This window comes from Hemiscyllium ocellatum, chromosome 6, assembly GCF_020745735.1.
Source record: "Hemiscyllium ocellatum isolate sHemOce1 chromosome 6, sHemOce1.pat.X.cur, whole genome shotgun sequence".
NCBI classification, from domain to species: domain Eukaryota; kingdom Metazoa; phylum Chordata; class Chondrichthyes; order Orectolobiformes; family Hemiscylliidae; genus Hemiscyllium; species Hemiscyllium ocellatum.
This window is the reverse complement of record NC_083406.1, coordinates 71,116,739-71,139,381: the sequence shown is the minus strand read 5'-3', so window position 1 is coordinate 71,139,381 and position 22,643 is coordinate 71,116,739. Positions and strand designations below refer to the sequence as shown.

The following is a 22,643-nucleotide window of genomic DNA, read 5'->3' as shown; positions in this document are numbered from 1 at the left end:
GCACTGAATGCAGTTCATCTGTTGCCTCATTCACAAATCTCATTTTAATGTATGTTAAAAAGACTGATGTTTCATTTGTAAGTGCTTTCTTGTAATGAATTACTGTCCATTCTTTTTCCAAAGAGAAAGTTTTGACTATCTTACATTCAGAGACTCTTTAGATTAATTGAATAAATCTAAATATTCTAAATTGCTCATATAGTTATAAATCCTGATCTAATCATGACAACTATTGACAGACTAAAAACGCTTTAGCCAGGACCCAGAAGGACTGGAGATAACAAAGTAAACAAGAGCTGTGAATCAGCAAGTGCACATTCTGCTTTTACTGCCTATATAGCTGAAAACATTAGAAACCCTTTCTAGTCTAATGCAGGGATTCAAAAACTATTGTTGAAGAAACTTTAATAAAATGGGCTGTGATATAATAAACCATATTTTCACTATAACAGATAAATTCCGTATTACCAAATAAATACTGTATACATTAGAGATCTGTTCACTTTAGCTCAAATATCGAAATGTTTGTTACACTTTAATAAAAATAAAGTAACGACTAGTCATTATCATGTAGTAAAAATCAAGAACCCTGTTGCTTCAGTACTGTAACACTTTTCCCCCGAGAAAACCTCAAAAATGGAATGTATTAGTGAAAGACTGCATACCACATATCTCTGGTACTCCACATCTCGTACCATTGCTGGTTTGTGCTTTAAATTCCATTCACCAGTTCATAATATGTATTGTTCCAACATAGAGCTAAAAGGTCACTATTATACATAAGGAAAATTAAGCCGATGTTCTTGGTTGCCTTACAGTTCTTCTAGTTCAACTACTCCAATAAATGAACATGTACAACAAGCCAAAGGGCTTTTTTATTGCAAATTTAATTCATTTCTCTAGACAACTGTGAAATTTGCCATTGACATTAGTCATTACCCCAAGGCGAACTAAAAGATGATCTCAGTTAATAAATGATCCTTAACAAGGAACACTTCTATCTACTGTGATAATGGCACAGGCACATTTTATTAATGCAGGCTAGCTTCCTGCCAGAATCATAGGATTCTCAACTATTTGGTGTCTGCTTATTTCCTGTTCCCACTCGTGATTATTAATAATTATGCGGTGGGATAATTAGCAACACAAAGAGTTAGTCCTATCAGCTTGCAGCTAGATTTTTGTGTAGCATGTTAACCTTCTGGGTGCAGAAATGACAGTGAAATACCCAACACAGGTTGAACTCTGAGTGTCCAAAAAAAGGTTAACTAGCTGTGGCATCTCTTGCCTTAAATGATTAAATCAGGTACATTGTACAGAGATTTTATAACAGCATTTGTATACGTATAAATTGACAGCCAGATTTTAATAATGAAATGTCAGTAACATTTACGACCAGTTAACATCTAATTGTTCAAAGATTTTTGTTAAGTGTTGGCATAAACTGGATTAATTTTGTTTTTCATTTCAAGTATAGTCCACAACCAGGGGTAAAAAAAAATTACAAGTTACAGGCAAATGAGATCATATGGCTGCACATCCACTAATCAAAGACTTAAAAACCTATAAAAGAGGCATAAGCCCTTAAAATGTATGATTTTTCCCTCCTATTCACAACTTCAACTTCTCAAAATAGCCACAGAAAAAATATCAGACAGCTGCTTCATTTTATTAAGAATGTGAGCTCTATGCAGTGGCCACATAAAACATGAACTGCATTTCAATAATTGTCACCATTTCCCTAAGCAATAAAAGGAGCATCAGGCATTTATCTTCAGGGGAATTAACCAAACTGGTTTCACATCTATCTTTCTTTTAAAAGAGAAATTCATTTCAAACTACATGCACATTCCATTAAAAAAAACTTGCAATTTCGAGAATACTGGTCGAATTCTTGAGAGGGGTAATGAAATATCTTGATTTTTATAAAAAACAGTTGAAGGCATGCAAAGAATAACTTACAATTTGAAACCTGCTATTTTTGTTTAAATAACCTAAACTGTGCAAGTATCATTCTTCACCTTCAATGTCTCTTTTCACAGCAGTGGCTTTGACTGCATTGATAACTATGAAACACCCTTCTGTTGCAAATAATTATCACAATAGCACTGAAAAAATAAATAAAAATATTTTAAGTGTTATACAATATTTAAAACAGTTACACTGACCGGTAGGACGTACTCTAAGCCATTCCTTTTAGCCACGTCTCTGGCTACGTCCTCTCCCTCGTCTATCTCAATGGTGTAGTAATTGAAAGGACCAGCAGTCTCCTCCCCTCTAGTGGTTGCCAACACACTTTGCAGGAAGCAAAGGGGGAAAAATAAGATGACGGGCTTTCCAAAAGCCATGTATCTAAACCTGGAAATGAGAAAAAAAGGCAATACTTATCACAAGTCATACATAAAAATCTTGCCGGAACTGACATTGGTGACAAGAACCTAATCAACACTACACTGTACTGCATTGCAATAAGATGTAATGTACTGCATTAATAACTTGTCTCAACCTGCCTGTGATAATATTGTTTAAGGTTGCATTTATAATAACTAAGTTGATGTTCATGAATATTTGGGAAACCAAAACGACTCAAATTAGGTATTTGAAGGCTAAAGCTGCACCTTATCAAAATCCATTAATAAAATAGGAGCTTAAAGGTCTAGAAGTGAGAAATTATGATGAAATCTAAGTCCTGGATAACATAAACATCTGCTTAACATTACTTTCAAAAAGTATTTATGCATAGATGTACTCTGGAAGCTCTGTGCAGGGAGTATCACCTCTGCGGTTATAGGCAAATTCCTTCTTTCTTGTAGCCAATATTGTATCTTTGTATCAAACCACATAATCTGCATATGCTTATTGTGCAATCTTATATCTTGGCAAGAGTTATTCGAAGTTTGAAGAAGGCTTTTTTTAAAATAAACAGATACTTATTAAAACCTGATGTTTTCCAAATAGTTGCAAATAGAAGACTTGAATCAACATTTCCGAAACTCGTAGAGCTCTGATTTCAAACAACTTATTGCCTCCTTCACTGCGCAAATACTAATCTGGAAGTTTAAAAAAAAACCTGATTCAGATGATAACTCGCGGTAAGGAATCTTGCAGAACAGAAGTCATTTATATAATAGGGTTTATTCCATTCTCAGAAATGGAATTGAGCCCAGGTCTGGTGGGATTCATCTGCAAGTCTCACCGTTGGGCTCAGCACATGTGGAAATGAATGGATGCAGAATGGGAATATCCCTGGTTTAATTCATGTGTTGAGGGGCAGGAGGGATATCCTGATTGTTATCCAGCATTGGAGATGCACATAGTTGGATATTCAGTCAGTGATTATGCCTGGCTTTCCTGCTGTCTGTATATATGCCATCGGAAACATCAGGGTTGTTTGAAATGAAATCAAGTCCTAAAAGCATCATAACAGGCACCCTTCTTTACTTGTGATTTAATAGTTGTTTAACTGGAGCAAGGACAAACGATACAAGGGGCAATTACTCTCCTTTTAAAATAGTGGAGTGAGAAGAGAGAAACCTTTAAGAAAAAAAGTCTGGCTGCAGATTTTAGCACATGCAAAGTTTGTATTCTCTCTACAACTGACGCTGTTTCTAAGCAAAAGTTTCTGGTGTGGGTTGTGCCCGATGCTATTTTGGGGTTGGGTTTTGTAGCTACTGGGAATAAACGCGGGAGGTAGGCAGATTTTGCATGTTATATTGTTTAGACTGTAGCAATGTCACTTCCAAACTCAACTCTCCATCCACAGATTCCCTGGAGCTCTCACAATACACGATCTGCATCAAGAAGTGTCAATAACCACTCTCAGATTGGTTGCTGAGGTATTCCTACTGCCGAGTCAGTGGAAGTAATTGGTGGTTTCTTCAGTTGTTTAATGTTGGTGATATCTCCAGGCAGTGATCAAGACAGTACTCTGGCCTCTGAACCACTAGGTCCTTGGTTGAAGTCCCACTATAGGACTGGAGCATGTAAATAGCAAGGCTGCCAATCCAGTACAGTACTGAGGGACCTTAATGTTATCTCTTCTACCTCAATCAAAATAAGAAACAGTGTGCGTAATTCCTCATTTTCGCAAAGGAGATGCTCACTGAAATGAGCAGCCACCACTATGGTCTCATAGTGGTGTTGAGGACAGCGTGGTCACTGTTCTGATAGTGACCAAACCAATGAATTTCTTCACTTCAAGCTCTTACTATGCTTGAATAAAAGACCGAGATGACATTTCCAATGTGTTGCTGTTTGCAGTACTCTCATATAAAGGATGTGATTGAAACAGAGTATGGAAAGAGAGGAAATGGAATGGAAATGGAAATGTATTACCTTTCCAAACCAAAACTTGAAACAGTGCACATTGTTTCATCTGCATAGTGGACTTTCCCATGGTTCAGGGTGTCATTGATTGCTTTGTGGGTGCTGTGTCTGTATTCAGAGATGTACAACTGCATAATGCTTCATTTGTATGTGTCTTACATTGATCAGAGCTCAACATTGTGCCAGTACTCATGATACCATTGTTCAATGCTGGTCTGCTGTGCCATCAGCATGTGAATTGCCATGCACATGAGTGTAATTATTGGATAACAACAGCTATATGCTGACAAGCAAGATAATGATTCCAGCATGCAACCTACACATAAGTGTGAAGCATCCATATGACAGGAGCCAAGAAGGCTTTTGTGGTAGCGTCCCTGAGTCAGGAGGTCTGGGTTCACGTTCTGTATGTGTGTGCTAGTATATCTGAACAGGTTGATTAGAAATATCTATGCAAAGAGCCATGCTGCCACATGGAACATCATTGAGCAAGCTATTGTTATGCACAAGCAACTCTTCTGCTACCTGAACCACTTAATCCCCTGTCCTCTTCAGATTTTGTCATGATTCCTCATAGCCTGATGTATCCTGACAACCTCGCCATTGTGAGAGTTTAGATTAGAGTGGTGCTGGAAAAGCACAGCAGTTCAATGCTGTGCTTTTCCAGCACCACTCTAATCTAAACTCTGGTTTCCAGCATCTGCTGTCCTCACTTTTGCCTCGCCATTGTGAGAACACAGTCTTCCATATGAAGTAACTGCAATATAAAAGAGAAGGAAATCTCTTCCTGGTCAGGCTGCCTGTAATTGGTTTATGTAATTTAGGGACAGTTTTGTGTGTAGGAAATCATGTCACACTAACTTGATTAAGTTATTTGAAGAAGTAACAAAGAGGATTGATGAGGACAGAGCGGTAGATATGATCTGTATGGACTTCAGTAAGGCGTTCAACAAGGTTCCTCATGGGAGACTTGTTAACAAGGTTAGATCTCATGGAATACAGGGAGAACTAGCCATTTGGATTCAGAACTGGCTCGAAGGTAGAAGACAGAGGGTGGCGGTGGTGGAGGGTTACCTTTCAGACTGGAGACTTGTGACCAGTGGTGTGCCACAAGGATCGGTGCTGGATCCACTGTGAATATAGGAGATACAGTTAGTAAGTTTGCAGGTGACACCAAGATTAGAGTGAAATGGACAGCAAAGAAGATTACCTCAGAGTACAATGGGATCTTGATCAGATGGACCAATGGGCTGAGGAGTGGCAGATGGAGTTTAATTTAGATTATGTGAGGTGCTGCATTTTGGAAGGCAAATCAGGGCGGGACTTAGACAGTTAATGGTAACGTCCTAGAGAGTGTTGCTGAACAAAGTGACCTTGGAGTGCAGGATCACAGTTCCTTGAAAGTGGAGTCGCAGGTAAATAGGATAGTGAAGAAGGCATTTGGTCAGACCATTGAGTACAGGAGTTGGGAGGTCATGTTGTGGCTGTACAGGACATCGGTTAGGCCATTTTTGGAATATTGTGTGCAATTCTGGTCTCCCTCTTATTGGAAGAATGTTGTGAAACTTGAAAGGGTTCGGAAAAGATTTACAAGGATGTTGCCAGGGTTGGAGGATTTCAGCTATAGGGAGAGGCTAAATAGTCTGGAGCATCGGAGGCTGAGGGTGATCTTACAGAGGTTTATAACATCATGTGGGGCATGGATAGGGTAAATAGACAAGGTCTTTTCCTTGCGGTGGGAGAGTCCAGAACTAGAGGGCATAGGTTTAGGATATGATTTATCAGCCACTGCAGCGGACAGCTGGAACTGACAACCGGAAGCGGCAGGTACAAATCACTATAAATGCCGGAGGAAACATCACAGAAGTGCTTCACAGGAGATTCCCAAACACTGAGGATGTCATCTATACAGGGGACGAAATGTCTGCAACACAAATTCCCAGCTCCGCGAACAGAACCACAACATAGGTTTAGGGTGAGAGGAAAAAAATTTAAAAGGGATCAAAGGAACAACTTTCTCGTGCAGAGGATGGTGTGTGCATGGAGTAAGCTGCCAGAGGAAATGGTGGAGGCTGGTACAATTACAACATTTAAAAGACATCTGGATGGGTTTATGAATAGGAAGGGTTTTTTAGGCATATGGGCCAGGTGTTGGCAAATGGGAATAGATTAGGTTAAGATTTTTAGTTGGCAAGGACAAGTTGGACCGAAGGGTCTTTTTCCGTGCTGTACATCTCTGTGACTCTATAACTCAACCCTAATTCTTTCTTAAGAATAATCACACAGTTTACCATCCTTCTGTTACAAATCATCACAGTTTCCTCTTCATCATAATACACAAATTAAAAGCAATGTGAAAGAAACATTCGAAATCAAATTGCATACAAAATAATCCGGTCGTCCTTGTGTAACTGATCACCTGAGTGTTTCCTTTATGTTTGTTTTCCATGTACCTTTAACTGACCTAGCTGTAACCAAGTAATTGAAGCATAGTTGCTGGAAAGCTGCTACCATTCAGTGTAGTTGTGGCAGTAAGCTGCTCTGTTTTAGATCCAGTATTTCAACATCAGCAGCAGCAGTCTGGGTTGGCTGGCTAACAGACAGCAACAAAGTTAAAAATCACACAACACCAGGTTATAGTCCTTAATTGGAAGCACACTAGCTTTCGGAGCGACACTCCTTCATCAGGTGATTTCGTCGCTCCGAAAGCTAGTGTGCTTCCAGTTAAACCTGTTGGACTATAACCTGGTGTTGTGTGATTTTTAATTTTGTACACCCTAGTCCAACACCGGCATCTCCAAATCATGACTACTATCGACACAGCAACAAGGTATTTATGGAGTAGCTTTTGTGAGAAGTTGAATGTTCTGCTCCATGCAGCCACTGAACAACTGCCGTTCCCCTCCCTCCTCCAGACCCAGCCCATGCAATTCTACTAATCTGCTGGAAGATAGACTGCTGCACGGCTGATACACCCCAGATGTGCCTTTGGCCACTGTATCTCCCGCTATGATAGTAGCAAGCTGACACTGCGTAGCAACAAACTGAGCTTGCATGGCAACAAACTGTGTGACCATCTGAGCATCTAGTACCATTCTCAGACATTGAGTGAATTCTGGTTGTGCTGGAATGAAATCTGAGACGTTGTGGGAGAGGCTGAATAGGCTGAAGCTGTTTTCCCTGGAGCGTCAAAGGTTGAGGGGTGACCGCGTAGAGGTTTATAAAATTATGAGGGGCATGGATAGGATAAATAGATAAAGTCTTTTTCCTGGGTGGAGGAGTCCGAAACTAGACTGCATAGCTTTATGGCGGGAGGGAAAGATATAAAAGGGACCTAAGGAGCATCTTTTTCGTGCAGAATGTGATGCATATGTGGAAGGGGTTGCCAGAGGAAGTTGTGGAGGCTGATACAATGACAACATTTAAAAGGCATCTGGCTGGGTGTATGAACAGGAAGGGTTTAGAGGGATATGGGTTAAGTGCTGACAAATGGGACTAGATTAGGTTGTGTTATCTGGCTGGCATGGACAAGTTAGACTGAAGGGTCTGTTTCCATGCTGTACAGCTCTATGACTCTATCCATTAGAGTTAGATAATTGTTTCTATTTCACACTGGAAAAGATAAGACTCATGTCCTCCATGATTCTTGGTAGTAACCAGCAGTCTGAGAACTTGGTGAATGTTTGGACCAATAGTCTATAGTTTAAACCCACTTAATTTAAATGAATAAAGTTCATGGTGGAGAATGACTTAGGGTGATAATTTGACATAAATAAAGGTTTGAGAGAGAAAGGAAAAGTGACAGAAAGAGAAAGTTTTTTAAGCATTGAAAAATATTAATTCTATGACCTTCTGGAGTGAGAGTCTCCGGCTTTAATTATTTCTTTTTGGATCTCAAAGGTTAAGTAGCATGGCAGTAACATTTACCTCATCATTAAAAGTGTCTTTTCACTACAAAATATCAGCCTTAATTTTCTGTACTGAGTTTAATTCACATTTTATACCACAGAAGTGCAGCAACTTTTTGATTTGTGAGACAATTGGCAGGGAGCTCTAGTTTGTGCAAGTCTAACAGTGGAGCATGCAAATTGTACAGCCTTTGGTGGTGATTTGCATCTTATGATCTTTCTTGTCTTTTCCAGTAATTGTTAGATTATTTGAATAAAATAAATTATTCTAATAAAAAAGAATACCTTTAACTCACTGTTATTCTGTCAACAAACGTTTGGTCTTTAATGATCTCTTAGGCTCCCCTCAGTTTTCACTTTTCTAGATAAAGTATTTCCTGGTCGGTATAATTATTTCGTTCTGGTAAACTGTTTTCTAACTCTTGTAAATCTCATTTTACCAAAATGTTTAAAGCATCAATATGTAAGCCAACGTAGCAAACTTTTATTTTTCAAAGATGATGATTTGGTCTGGTTAATTTCAAACAGACATCTGCAATAAATAAAAATTTTAAAACTGCTAACTACATATTTAAAAATGAAATGTATTTGCCACATTTCATGGTGAAAACCCTCAATCTGCTGCTCAAATGTATTCGTTTGAACTGTAAACAGGACAAGTTTTCATTATAATTAGTAGACCAACTCTCAGGTACTATGTGATATAAAAATCAGCATCAGGACTACCAAGAATATATTTGATTTGCTTAGACCATATGAATTTCCACATGGGAAAATGTTTAATTTATAGTACAACTACTGTCTTCCACAAGTTGCAGCCATTCAGTTACTTTCCTGTACTTCAAGATTCATATTGACACACTCATACGCGTAACTGTAAAATTGTTACAGTACTTGTATTCCTTATAAACTGATTGATATTAGCACAAATTTTGAACTCATGGGGAGAGGTATCTGATTATAGTGCTGCAGTGGCAGTTTTAGAAATGGCTTAATTATACATCAAGTTGGGAGGAATACTGTACTAAAACGTTTCATATTTGAGTCTTGATATAGCCCATTTCCTGTAAGATTGCAGTGGAATGCATCATATGCCTAGGTACCAGCAATAGAAGACTGTAAAATGCATGAAAGTTACACTGTTGTGTTGCAAAGTGGTGAGCTGGTGAAGAAGAAGGTATGATTTTTAAATTTTAAGAGTTAATCTTGTATAAAATCGAAGAAGGCTGGCCTGCAATTTAGCATGTTACTTAGTTACTGTTTTAAAAAAAATATTTTTTATCCTTTAAATCTAAGGTCTTTGGAGGCTTAGGGGCAGAGCTAATCAACCAAATCAAAGCTTCTGCTACAAAGCAGATGAGATCATCCAATTAGTAACAGGCTTAGCTGGTTTTTTGTAACAGTCTGCTGGAGACCGATCTGAATCCGAATATCATTAATCAGAGAGGTTAAGTGTTCTGCGGCTGGTGCTCTGGTGCAGAAAGGTACCACTGTGAATTTGGTGAACTCCAGAATGGTATATTGCCTTCCTGGTGGTATAGTCAACGATCTGTGGGAAGGTAGAGAAGTGATTGCTGGGCCTCTTGCTGCGATATTTGTATCATCGGTAGTCACAGGTGAGGTGCTGGAAGACTGGAGGTTGGCAAACGTGATGCCACTGTTTAAGAAGGGTGTTAAAGACAAGCCAGGGAACTATATACCGGTGAGCCTGACCTCGGTGGTGGGCAAGTTGTTGGAGGGAATCCTGAGGGATAGGATGTACATGTATTTGGAAAGGCAAGGACTGATTCAGGATAGTCAACATGGCTTTGTGCATGGGAAACCATGTCTCACAAACTTGAATGAGTTTTTTGAAGAAGTAACAAAGAAGATTGATGAGGGCAGAGCAGTAGATGTGATCTGGACTTCAGTAAGACATTCGACAAGGCTCCCCATGGTAGACTGATTAGCAAGATTAGATCTCATAGAATACAGGGAGAACTAGCTATTTGGATACAGAACTGGCTCAAAGGTAGAAGGTGGTGGTGGAGGGTTGTTTTACAGAGTGGAGGCCTGTGACCAGTGGAGTGCCACAAGGATTGGTGCTGGGCCCTCTACTTTTTGTCATTTACATACATGGTTTGGATGCGAGGATAAGAGGTACAGTTAGTCAGTTTGCAGATGACACCACATTTGGAGGTGTAGTGGACAGCGAAGAGGGTTACCTCAGATTACAAAAGGATCTGGACCAGATGGGCCAATGGGCTGAGAAGTGGCAGATGGAGTTTAATTCAGATAAATGCGAGGTGCTGCATTTTGGGAAAGCAAATCTTAGCAGGACTTATACACTTAATGGTAAGGTCCTAGGGAGTCTTGCTGAACAAAGAGACCTTGAAGTGCAGGTTCATAGCTCCTTGAAAATGGAATCGCAGGTAGATAGGATAGTGAAGAAGGCGTTTGGATGCTTTCCTTTATTGGTTAGAGTATTGAGTACAAGAGTTGGGAGGTCATGTTGCGGCTGTACAGGACATTGGTTAGGCCACTGTTGGAATATTGCATGCAATTCTGGTCTCCTTCCTATCCGAAAGGTGTTGTGAAACTTGAAAGGGTTCAGAAAAAATTTACAAGTATGTTGCCAGGGTTGGAGGATCTGAGCTACAGGGAGAGGCCGAACAGGCTGGGGCTGTTTTCCCTGGAGTGTCAGAGGCTGAGAGGTGATCTTATAGAGGTTTACAAAATTATGAGGGGCATGGATAGGATTAATAGGCAAAGTCTTTTCCCTGGGGTCAGGCAGTCCAGAACTAGAGGGCATAGGTTTAGGGTGAGAGGGGAAAGATATAAAAGAGACCTAAGGGGCAACTTTTTCACGCAGAGGGTGGTACGTGTATGGAATGAGCTGCCAGAGGGTGTGGTGGAGATTGGTACAGTTGCAACATTTAACAGACATTTAGATGTGCATATGAATAGGAAGGGTTTGGAGGGATACGGGCCGGGTGCTGGCAGGTGGGACTAGATTGGGTTGGGATGTCTGGTCGGCGTGGATGGGTTGGACTGAAGGGTCTGTTTCTATGCTGTACATCTCTATGTCACTGAGTGGCTGCAGGACATTCTGCAGGAGAAAGGAGAACAGCCAGAGGTTCTGATCCATTTTTGGTACCAACACCATAAGTAAAAAGAAGCTGGAGATCCTGCAGGCAGAATACAGGGAGCTCGAAAATAAATTACAAAGCAAGACCTCAAAGATAGTCATCTAGGATTATTCCCAGTGTGACATACTCAAGAGATCAGGAAAAGGAACATGGATCATTTTAATATGTGGCTCGAGGAATGGTGTAGGAGGGAGGAATTTAAAATCATCAGGGATTGGGACCAATTCTCCCCCGTGGGTTCAAAATTTGTGTTAATATCAGCCAGTTCATAAGAAATAAAGTGGTGTAACAATTTTATAGTTATGCATATGAGTGTGACAGTATGAATCTTGAAGTACAGGAAAGTAACTTGTGGAAGAACAGTAGTTCCACTGTAAGTGGTATCTACACAAGTTGCTCCCCCAGCAGGACTGGGATCAAAATCTTTGCATGGATATTCACTTGTACCATAAGGGAGGGTTTAAACTAGACTGGTACAGGTATGGGACTGAAGAAGGGAGACAAGAGTGAGTAAAACAAGTTGGAAAAAAAAGATAAATAAGTAGAAAACAAAAATGGAAGGCAGAAGAAATAAGGGCTAGCAATAGATAGGGTCATAGTACAAAAAGTGGAAATTTCTTTTAAAAAAAAGTCTTAAAGGTCCTCCATTTGAATGCATGGAACATTTGCAAAAATGTGGACAAATCAACAGTCCAACTAATTGTAAATGAGTATGATATGATAGTGATTATTGAGACATGGCTGCAGGGTGACTGCGGCTAGAAACTGAATATCTCTGGGTATTCAATTTTTAGGAAGGACAGGGAGAAAGGAAAAGGAGGTGGGGCAGCATTCTTAGTAAAAGATGAAATCAATGCAATAGTGAGAAAAAATGCCAGTGCACAAAATCTTGATGTGGAATCAGCCTGGGTAAAGCTAAGGAGCAACAAGGGAAGGAAAATATTAGTGCAGTTCTTCACAGGTTTTCAAACAGTAATGTAACAGTAAGGGATAACATTAAACAGGAAATTAGAAATGCATGTAAAAAGGGTGTTCTAGTAATCATGGATGACTTTATCAATTTATAGGTTGAACACATTATCTATGTGGATGGTGGATGAATTCATGGAGCATGTGCAAGATGACCTTTTAAACCAGCAAGTTGAGGAACCTACCTAGATTTTGTATGGTGCAATGAGAAGGGATTCATCAACAATTTTGTTGTGAGACATCCTTGAGGAAAAAAGTGACCACAGCATGATAGAATTCTTCAATGGGATGGACAGTGATGCAGTCCAATCTGAAATTAAGGTCCTAAAACTAAACAAAAGAAACTGTAAAGGTCTGAGGAGTGAGTTAGCTTTGATAGAGTGGGTAAATTCTTTAAAAGCTAATGTTGGACTGTTACAATGGATAGAGACTTGTTAATATTTAAGGAACAAATGTAGGTATTGCAACAGGTATACATTCCTCTCAGGCTAAAGAACACAATAGGCAAAAAACCTCAACCATGGCAAACAAAATAAATTAAGAATAGTATTGGATCAAAAAAGTAGTCATGTAAAGTTACTTTTTAGACAGAAGCAAGCCTGAGGACTGGGAGCAGTTTGAAATTTGGCAATGGAAGATCAAGAGATTGAGTAGAGGGGATAAGCAGAGCATGAAAGTAGACTTATGAGAAACAAAGAAGAAGACTTCAGGAGCTTCTATCAATCTGTAAGAAGAATGAGGTGAGTGAAGACAAATATCAGCCGCTAACAGTCTGAAACAGGAGAACTGATATGGAAAACAAGTAAATGTCAGTTAAGCAATTACCTTTCTTTTATCTTAAGCAGAAGATGATGCAAATAACCTCCTATAATTGCTAGGCAGGCAGAGGCATCAAGGGAAGGAGGGATTAAACATAATTAGTATTGGTGAAAAAAAAGTGCTAAACAAATGAATGAGTGAAAGCTGATAAATCCCTATGGCCTTATAATCTATATCCGAGGGTCCAGTAGGAGGCCTTTAAAACAGTGAATGTATTGTCACCTTCCAAAAAAAAATTGCAGATTTTGAAAAGTCCCAGTAGATTGATGGGTGATAAATGTAATCCCATCATTTTAAATAAAGGAGGGAGGGAGAAAACAGAGATTCTAGGCAGGTTAGCCTAATATCAGTAGTAGGGAAAATGCTGGAGTCTATTATAAAGGCTGCAATGACATAGAGATATCAACAGAATTATACAAAGTCAACATGATTTATGAATGGGAAATCATGTTTGGCAAACCTATTGAAGTTTTTTGAAGATGTAAATAGTAAAATAAATGATAGCAACTTGAATATGGTATGTTTGGATTTTCAGAAAACCTTTTGATAAAGTCCCACACGAGAAGTTAATATGCAAAATCAAAGCATGTGGGATTGGCAATAGTATGGTGGCTCAATGGTTAGCACTGCTGCCTTGTAGCACCAAGACTCTGGGTTCAATTCTGGCCTTGGGTGACTGCCTGATGTGGAGTTTTGGTCTCCCAGTTTCCTCCCTCAATCTAAAGATGTACAGGTTAGCTGGATTGGCATGCTAAATTGCCCCTTTTTGGATTAGCTGTGGTAAAAGCAGAATTACCAGGAGAGGTTCTGGGAGGGATACTCTTTGCAGGGTTGGTTCAGACTTGATGGGCTGAATGGCCTTTTCCCATACTGTTGGGATTTCTATGGCTTCTGAACTAATTAGCAAGCAGGAAACACAGTAAAAGTAAATGGGTACTTTTGGAGTGGAAAACAGTGATAAGATGGTTACCACATGGATGCCAATGTTTGGGCCTCAGCTCTTCACACTACATATCAACAGTTTGGATGAAGAAATCAAGCATCATTTTACAAAGTCTACTGATGACACAAAACTAGGTCGGATTATGAGTGGCGAGAAGAAAGTAAAGAGCCTGAAGATGACTTGTACAAGTTGAATGAGTGGGCAAATGTGTAGCAGGTGTAGTATATGGTGGATAAGTTTCCCTCTTCAGTATGTAAAACAAAATGGCAGAGTATTTTGTACATGGTGAAAGATTGGGAAATTCTAAATGTACAAAGGGACATGGGTGACCTTGTATACCAGACACTGAAAACAAGCATTCAGAAATAGCAAGCAGTTAGGAAGGCAAACAACATGTTGCTAATTATTGCAAGATGGTTTGAGTATAAAAACCAGGAAATCTTACTGCAGCTGTACAGGGCCTTGGTGAAACCATGTCTGGAATATTGTGTGGAGTTTTGGTGGTCTTACCTAAGAGAAGGTACTCTTGCCATAGAGGGAGTGAAGCAAATGTTCACCAGACTTGTTCCTGAGATGGGGGTTTGCTGGATGAGGAGAGATTTGAATGACTGGGCCTGCATTCACTGCAGTTTAGAAGAATTTTGCTGAAACATAGAAAATTCTGACAGGACTGGTCAGACTAGGTGCAGAGATGATGTTTCCCCTGGCCAGGAATCATGAACAAATAACCAATCACAGGCTACATTTCCAACATTTCAACAGTATATTTCAAAGCAGTTCACTGAACAAACTTGCATTTTTATTCACTAACCTCCTCTCATGACCTCAGGATGTCCCACAGCCAAGAAAATACTTCTTATATTGTTTGTTTGAAACATCTTGATATTGCAAAAGGGGTTTTATATAAATGTAGGATTACCATCTGAGCAGCGCACAAGTTGCTCTTTATCAGCACAAGAAGGTGTTTTTTGCACTTTCATTTGGAAAAAAAAGAAAAATATTTAAAAGCTGGAGCTGAACTAAAACTAGAAAGTGCTAGAAGCATCAGGCAGCATCTGTGGCAAGAAAAACAGAGCTAACAGACTGGATTTTTCTGTAAATGGCAAAGTACTTCTACTCACCTCTAACCTTAAAGAAAGCTGCCCTCAAAAATCTAACTTATTCCATAGATTGTCCGTTTTCTGATGTCAAGAGAATCTCCTCAGCATGCATCAAATGTCATGACAGCAAGATGGATAAACAGCTAATTGTTTTGACTTATTTTCATAGACAGCAAAACAGCAAGTTAGAAATATTAAATTCTTTGACTTCTTAACTTAATCAGTTGTTTTTATTATCCAAATGGTTTTGATTGGATTAAGAAAAAGACTAAGATGAAGAGAAACAAATTTAACAATAAAAATGCCAGTTTTATCATTATGGAGAAGGTTGACATTCTAAAAATATTAAATTTGTTTTTCAGGCTTACAAACCCAGATAAACATCATTTAACAAGATGTAACTTTTTCAAGGGATTTTACAGTACTAGTAGAGGTTCGTTCCTCAGCTCCTCAACAGCACACCCTCAGGAGATGCACAGAATTATTGACAGCAAATTTTGAATTTCTGCTGATAGTTCAGCTGTCGTTAACACCATAAATTGTGGGCCATTGTTTCAAGTCAGTCCCTTGTGTCAGAATTGACAAAAGGTCATTGACCTGTAAAATTACCTTTCTCTCTCCACAAATATTACCAGATCTACTGCGTATTGCAGGCATCTTCTATTTATATATCACTATCATTTCTCACAGTATAAAAGTCAGAAAACCTAAGAAACATACTTTATAAAGAAAGTAGCAAACTGACCATGTCCAGGAAAGCTAAAATAGCTCTGAAAGCAAATGACTCCAGAACACTGATTATAAACCTCCCAAGTGAAAATGAATGGTTTGTTGGACTTTTTCACCAAAGCTGAGAGAAAGACTGAATTTCTTGAGATCTGTGAATGTATCTTTGGAAATGTTAGAATTTTTACTTTTGGAAATTTTAGCTGCTGATCAATTTTAATTTTTAACTCTTTATGATGGAGATAAATTTAACCTTTAAATAAAATGACATTTGGATTTTCGACCAACACTTTTCCCAAATTCATTGGACTTTAGTAGAAGGTCAATGGACATCCCAGAGAAATACTCTAAGTGGCAGAAAAAGAAGTTAAAGTAGGAGATCAGGAGAAACTCCTGAGAAGTATGCAAATTGCTTTTTTCCTTCCTCTACATGTTCCAAATTGTAGCAAAACATTTCTCCCCCTACTTTTGTATTTCAACCAACAGTTTTCTTCCATGCTTTCTTTCTTCCCCCAATTCAATGCAAGCTGGTAATTTTCTTCCAATTTTCACATTCAAGAGTCTGAGTGGAATATTATCAGTTTCATTGAAGTGACTTTGGTGGCAGAGGGAGGGTGGTGTGAAAACTTGGAGCACTGTTTGTTGACTTAACTACCTACAACATGTGACTGTTTGGTAGCAGCAGGTTTCCAGTTAAGGCATCTATGAATGGTATTATTCACTGTTTTTGAGGCTGCTGGAATTTCTTGAGTGGTGCCTAGGCCCCCTTATGTGTTGCTCCACCCTCACCCCTGGTAATGGAAGGATCTGGCCTCACAGTGGAAGGTTAAAATCATTACTTTTGAGACTGTTCAGATCCACAGTAGTAAGTGAAACTGCTGTCGGCCCATATTGCCTTGTCATTGGGTGAAGTAATCTAGTGATCTAGTGATGACTGTCTCCCCAACTGCCCTGTGAAGTAAACTGCTATCCAGTTAATTGCTCCAGCTCTCAGCAGCACTTTCACTGGTCTCAGTGAGGCTGCTAACCTCCATTTGACTGGGCCTTGATATCAGGTAGAGACAGTGAGGACTGCAGATGCTGGAGATCAGAGTTGAGAGTGTGTTGCTGGACAAGCACAGTAGGTCAGGCAGCATTTGAGGAGCAGGAAAATCGATGTTTCGGACTGGAGCCCTTCATCAGGAATGAAATCCTTGATATCCGGTGCTCCCACTTGAGAATCTGCTTCAGATAGTGAATGTGGAGGTGGCTTCTTCTTTGGTTTTCCCTCAGAAAATTTCCCCTGTCAGTATACATCTGATCTGTGTGAGGTTGGAACAGAATTGGTTCCAACATGTGCAAGTTCTAAAAAGGGGACGATTTCATCCTCGATTTCTTCACTTCACATTGCCACACATTCTCTTCAGCTCAATTTCTATTATTTCCTTGGCATAACCCACATTCCCCATCTCCCCAGACTTTGTCGCTCCTTTTCTGCTATTTGTTTCTCTGTTTCACCACTTCCATTATTAGCCATTCTACCCTCTCTTTCCCCCTAATTGCCATCCTTTTACATCTTTCATTTCCATTCCTTTGTCATTTATCTCTCCTTCCCCTTTTCCCTCAGCATCTTTTGGCATGATTACTGCTGCTAATGGAGCAAAGCAGGTCTTTCTCTTCTCAGATTTGCTCTCCGTGTGCTGCAAATAATAGAAAATATCCTGGCATTTACATGCTGTAGACAGCGACCCCTGTACTCATGAGATTCCTGTCTATAATTTTCAAAAACAGATTTCACAATGGGCACAATGAAAGGAAATAAACAGATAGTTGTGTAAAAGCAGCTTTCTGTCTTTAATGTTATTGCTAAATAGAATTTCATTCATTCTTCTTAGACTAAATATTTAGAAGAGTCAACATTATACATTTATTGCAGACAATCCCAGTAAGTGATCAAAACATCATGAGCACATAATGTAGAACAAAGTACAGTGTATCAATCGATGAACAACTGTAGTAGAGACAGAAGAACATATAAAATGATTTCAACTCAATTTGAACTATCCCTTTTAATCAGTCATTGGACTTCCCATCCATTATACCCACTCAGTAAGCTGTGATCATATCACACTGCTTTTGTGACATGAATCATATTAACAATTTCAAACTATGTTCCATGAAAGCTAACATGCTTGAAAGAAAATACACATGTTTAGCTAAAACTATAGACTTGTTGCAGGGGTGACAACAATAACTTTAAACTTTTAATGGTATTTTAGAGGACAAAGATTGTAATGGAGACTGCACACCTGGGAAAACTTACTGAAAACATAATGGCTGCTGTTGCACTCCCAAGTGTCTCACTCAGCGCTACAAAGCTGTTGTGAGCCTAAGCCAAAAATGTCTTTTAAGGCCAAGTGAAAGCCTTTAGTTTATTTCAGCATCAGGAAATAAAACAACTTTGGTCTGGATTAAACTATCTGCTGTAAAGGGAAATTGTCCCCAGCATAGCACATTTCATGTGCTGTGGTAAACACCAGATTTCATTGGAAAGAAAGACTTGCTTTTATATTGCATTTTTCATGACCATTGGACGTCTCAAAGCTCTTTACAGCCAACAAAGTACTTTCTCAAGTGTACTCAACTTACTAATATGGGAAATACAACCGCCAATATCTGCTCAGCAAACTCACAAACAACAATGCAATAATAACTGGATAAATTTTTTGCTGTTGACAAATAAATATTGGCCAGGATTAATTCCCCTGCTCTTTCTCACTTAGTCTTTCACATCCACATGACAGGCAGATAATCCCTCAGTTTAACATTCCAGCCGAGAGGCAGCATCTCTGATAAAGCAGCACTGCCTCAGAAGGCCAGCTTCAATTTTTGTGCTGAAGACCTGAAATGCAGTTGAAACTAGAACTTTTATAACACAGAGAAGAGCGCTACCAACTGAGTCAGAGCTGATACTGGGAAAAGGGGCTTAATCGCTTCCTTGTGCTCCCGTTTTCCATGTTTCTGTAAAAACAAAAGGTATCTATTGAAAGCAGTAGTTAGTAGTTTGTTAGAAATAGTGGACCAACAATACCACAACATCAGGTTATAGTCCAACAGGTTTATTTGGAAGCACTAGCTTTCAGAGCACTGCTCCTTCATCAGGTGGTTGTGGAGTATAAGATCGTAAGACACAGAATTTATTGCAAAAGTTTACAATGTGAAGTAACTGAAATTATATATTGAAAATGACCTAGATTGTTTGTTAGGTCTCTCATCTTTTATAATGAACATGCTGGTTTCAGTTCAGTTCACATTCACAGACTCACACACACACACACACACACACACACACACACTCCTACAGACTCATACACTCACGCAGACCCTCTCTCATACTCAAGGTCTCTCTCTCTTATGCTCACACATGCACTCCCACACTCATACAAGCATGCTGTCACAGACTTACACCCCTTTACACTCACACATAAACACCCTCTCTCACAGACAGACACACACACACACACACAAATGATAATCAAGAAGCTATTGGAAGGAGATGTATCATCTCTACAGGGGTTACCTCTTTGACAAGTCATCACAATCCAAACATGATGCCCACTGAAAGATCCAGAGGACTGTGCAATGCAAGTTTCAGGATATGTAAGAAATGTGGCTGGAGTAGAAACTCTTATCTTTTGCAGCTCACAAAATGCACAGAGATACTACAATACTGTGAATACACTTGGTGTATTATGATTCTATGATGATGATATATCAATACTGTTAACAGGGAAATTGCAAATTCTAGAAAGATGGGTAACAAATGTTAACTACTTATTCAATTCACTATCATCCACTAATGGAGAAATAACCAAAAGACAGTCACAGGTCACCAACCACTACTGTGTTGATGAGCTGCTGTCACCAGCAATGTGCCCCCACCTCCCAACACACACACACAACACACACACATACACGCATGCACACACACACATGCACGCATGTGTGATTAGAAGTGTCAATGGCAGATTAGCCTTCTTTCAAACCCCACCTTTATGAAGGCTCACCATCTATCCTGCAGAACAGGTTGATTGGAATATGTGGAGCACTGTGGAGCTCTTGCACAGGTGTCCTGGAGCTGAGGTGATGGATCTCCAACAACCACAACTATCTTCCTGTATGCCAGATCTGATTCCAGACAGTGGAGAGTTTCCCATTGACTCCATTTTTACTTGGACTCAGATGCCATGCCATGAATTAATGACCTCATTAGTCTAGTTATTTTAGGTGGCAGGATTGTGATTGAATTTTGCATTCAGCTTAAGGGAGGGGAGGTTACGTCATACTTGAGAGGGTGAATGTTTCCCTTCCCACGTGGTTAAAGATGCCCTCCAACGCATCTCATCCACATCCCGCACCTCCACCCTCAGACCCCACCCCTCCAATCGTAACAAGGACAGAACGCCTCTGGTGCTCACCTTCCACCCTACAAACCTTCACATAAATCAAATCATCTGCCAACATTTCCGCCACCTCCAAAAAGACCCCGCCACCAGGGATATATTTCCCTCCCCACACCTTTCCACCTTCCGCAAAGACCGTTCCCTCCGTGACTACCTGGTCAGGTCCACGCCCCCCTACAACCCACCCTCCCATCCTGGCACCTTCCCCTAACACCGCAGGAACTGTAATTCCTGCGCCTACACCTCCTCCCTCATCTCTATCCAAGGCCATAAAGGAGCCTTCCACATCCATCAAAGTTTAATCTGTACATCCACTAATATCATTTATTGTATCCATTGCTCCCGATGTGGTCTCCTCTACATTGGGGAGACTGGGCGCCTCCTAGCAGAGCACTTTAGGGAACATCTCCGGGACACCCGCACCAATCAACCACACTGCCCCGTGGTTCAACATTTCAACTCCCCCTCCCACTCTGCTGAGGACATGGAGGTCCTGGGCCTCCTTCACTGCTGCTCACTCACCACCAGATGCCTGGAGGAAGAACGCCTCATCTTTCGCCTCAGAACACTTCAACCCCAGGGCATCAATGTGGACTACAACAGTTTCCTCATTTCCCCTTCTCCCACCTCACCCTAGTTCCAACCTTCCAGCTCAGCACTGTCCACATGACTTGTCCGGACTAGTCCTACCTGCTTATCTCCTTTTCCACCTATTCAATCCACCCTCTGCTCCCTGACCTATCACCTTCATCCCCTCCCCCACTTACCTATTGTACTCTATGCTACTTTCTCCCCACCCTCACCCTCTTCTAGCTTATCTCTCCACGCTTCAGCCTTTCTGCCTTTATTCCTGATGAAGGGCTTTTGCCCGAAACGTCGATTTCGCTGCTACTTGGATGCTGCCTGAACTGCTGTGCTCTTCCAGCACCACTATTCCAGAATCCATGAATGTTGACAGTGCTGATTTAGTGGTCTGTTTGACTTGTATGATATTGGGCTTTGTGAGTGGTGTTGGAAATGCACTCAATCAGGCATGTGGAGAATATTCCGTCACATCCTTTATGTATGCCTTGTAGATTCAGCATTATAACTGCAGTTATGTAAGCAAAACTATCAACATTGGAAAAAATTTGATGCAATTCAACCGTGGTTTATGGGATGAAAGGGTGCAAAGGTTGGACCTATACTAATTGGAGTTTAGAAGAATTAAAGGTGTGCTCATTGTGAGAGAGCTTGGCAGAATCGATGCTGAAAGAATGTTTCCTCTCTTGGGAGAGGGGTGGGCTATTGAAAACTAGAGGACGGGGTTTAAAGATAAGGATTCTCCCACTTAAAGCAGAAAAATAACAAAGGTCTTTTCCATAGGGTGGGGATGTTCAAAATTAGGGAGCATATTTTTAATTTGAGAGGAAAAAGGTTTAAAAGGGACCTGAGGGGTAACTCTTTGAGAGGCTGGTTTTTATGTGGAATGAACTGCCAGAGAAATTATTTGGTGTCGGTGCAGTTACAGCATTTAAAAGAAATTAAATTAAGAAATTAAATAGGAAATGTTTATCAGGATAGAATGGAGGGAAGTGGAACTACTTTTAGTTTAGGAAACTTGGTCGGCATGGACGAATTGGACCAAAGGATCTGTTTCCATACTGTATGACTCTATGGCTCTATGATCCCTGTCTGGAGGCACAGCTCCAAGAGTGCTATCCCAGCTGAAATCCACAATACCTGGGTCAAAAAGCTCACTGAACCCTTCAGTTCATGTGGGAACGAGGGACTTTGAGTTCTTCAGCCATGGAATGTGGGCATCACTGACTGGCCCAGCATTTATTACCTATCCTTAGTTTACCTTGAGAAGGTGGAGGTGAGTTGCCTTCTTTTTCACTGCAGACTATTTGGTGTAGGTACACCCACAATGCCATTATGCATAGTTTTTCCATTATCACAATTTTTCTAGCTCTGGTCTGTAGTTCTTGAGGGAGCTGATAATGAGGTCTACAAGGGCATGCTCCATGACTTCCTGATTTTTCAATGATCTCACTAGCTTCATGTTCCAAATCAGATGTGATAACTTTGGCTTTACGATCAGCATGAAGAAAAAACAATATACCGCTCTGTACTGGGAAGGCCTTGTCTCAAGGTTTCAGTCATAACCAGAACCTATCAGCAATAGATCAGTTAACGTATCTCAGCAGCACATATACTTGAGCCATCTATATTGAAGGAGAAAGTGAGGACTGCAGATGATGTAGATCAGAGCTGAAAATGTGTTGCTGGAAAAGCGCAGC

At 40.1% G+C, this 22,643-nt stretch overlaps 1 protein-coding gene across 1 annotated transcript in view; it reads right to left on the bottom strand.

Annotated features, from left to right (window-relative positions):
* LOC132816742 (PC3-like endoprotease variant B) overlaps positions 1-22,643 on the bottom strand; it is an 876,366-nt gene that overhangs the window by 762,407 nt on the left and 91,316 nt on the right. The window contains exon 2 of the mRNA XM_060826651.1: positions 2,169-2,358. Within this exon, the coding sequence (XP_060682634.1) occupies positions 2,169-2,358 (190 nt within the window). The remainder of the gene's footprint in view (positions 1-2,168; positions 2,359-22,643) is intronic.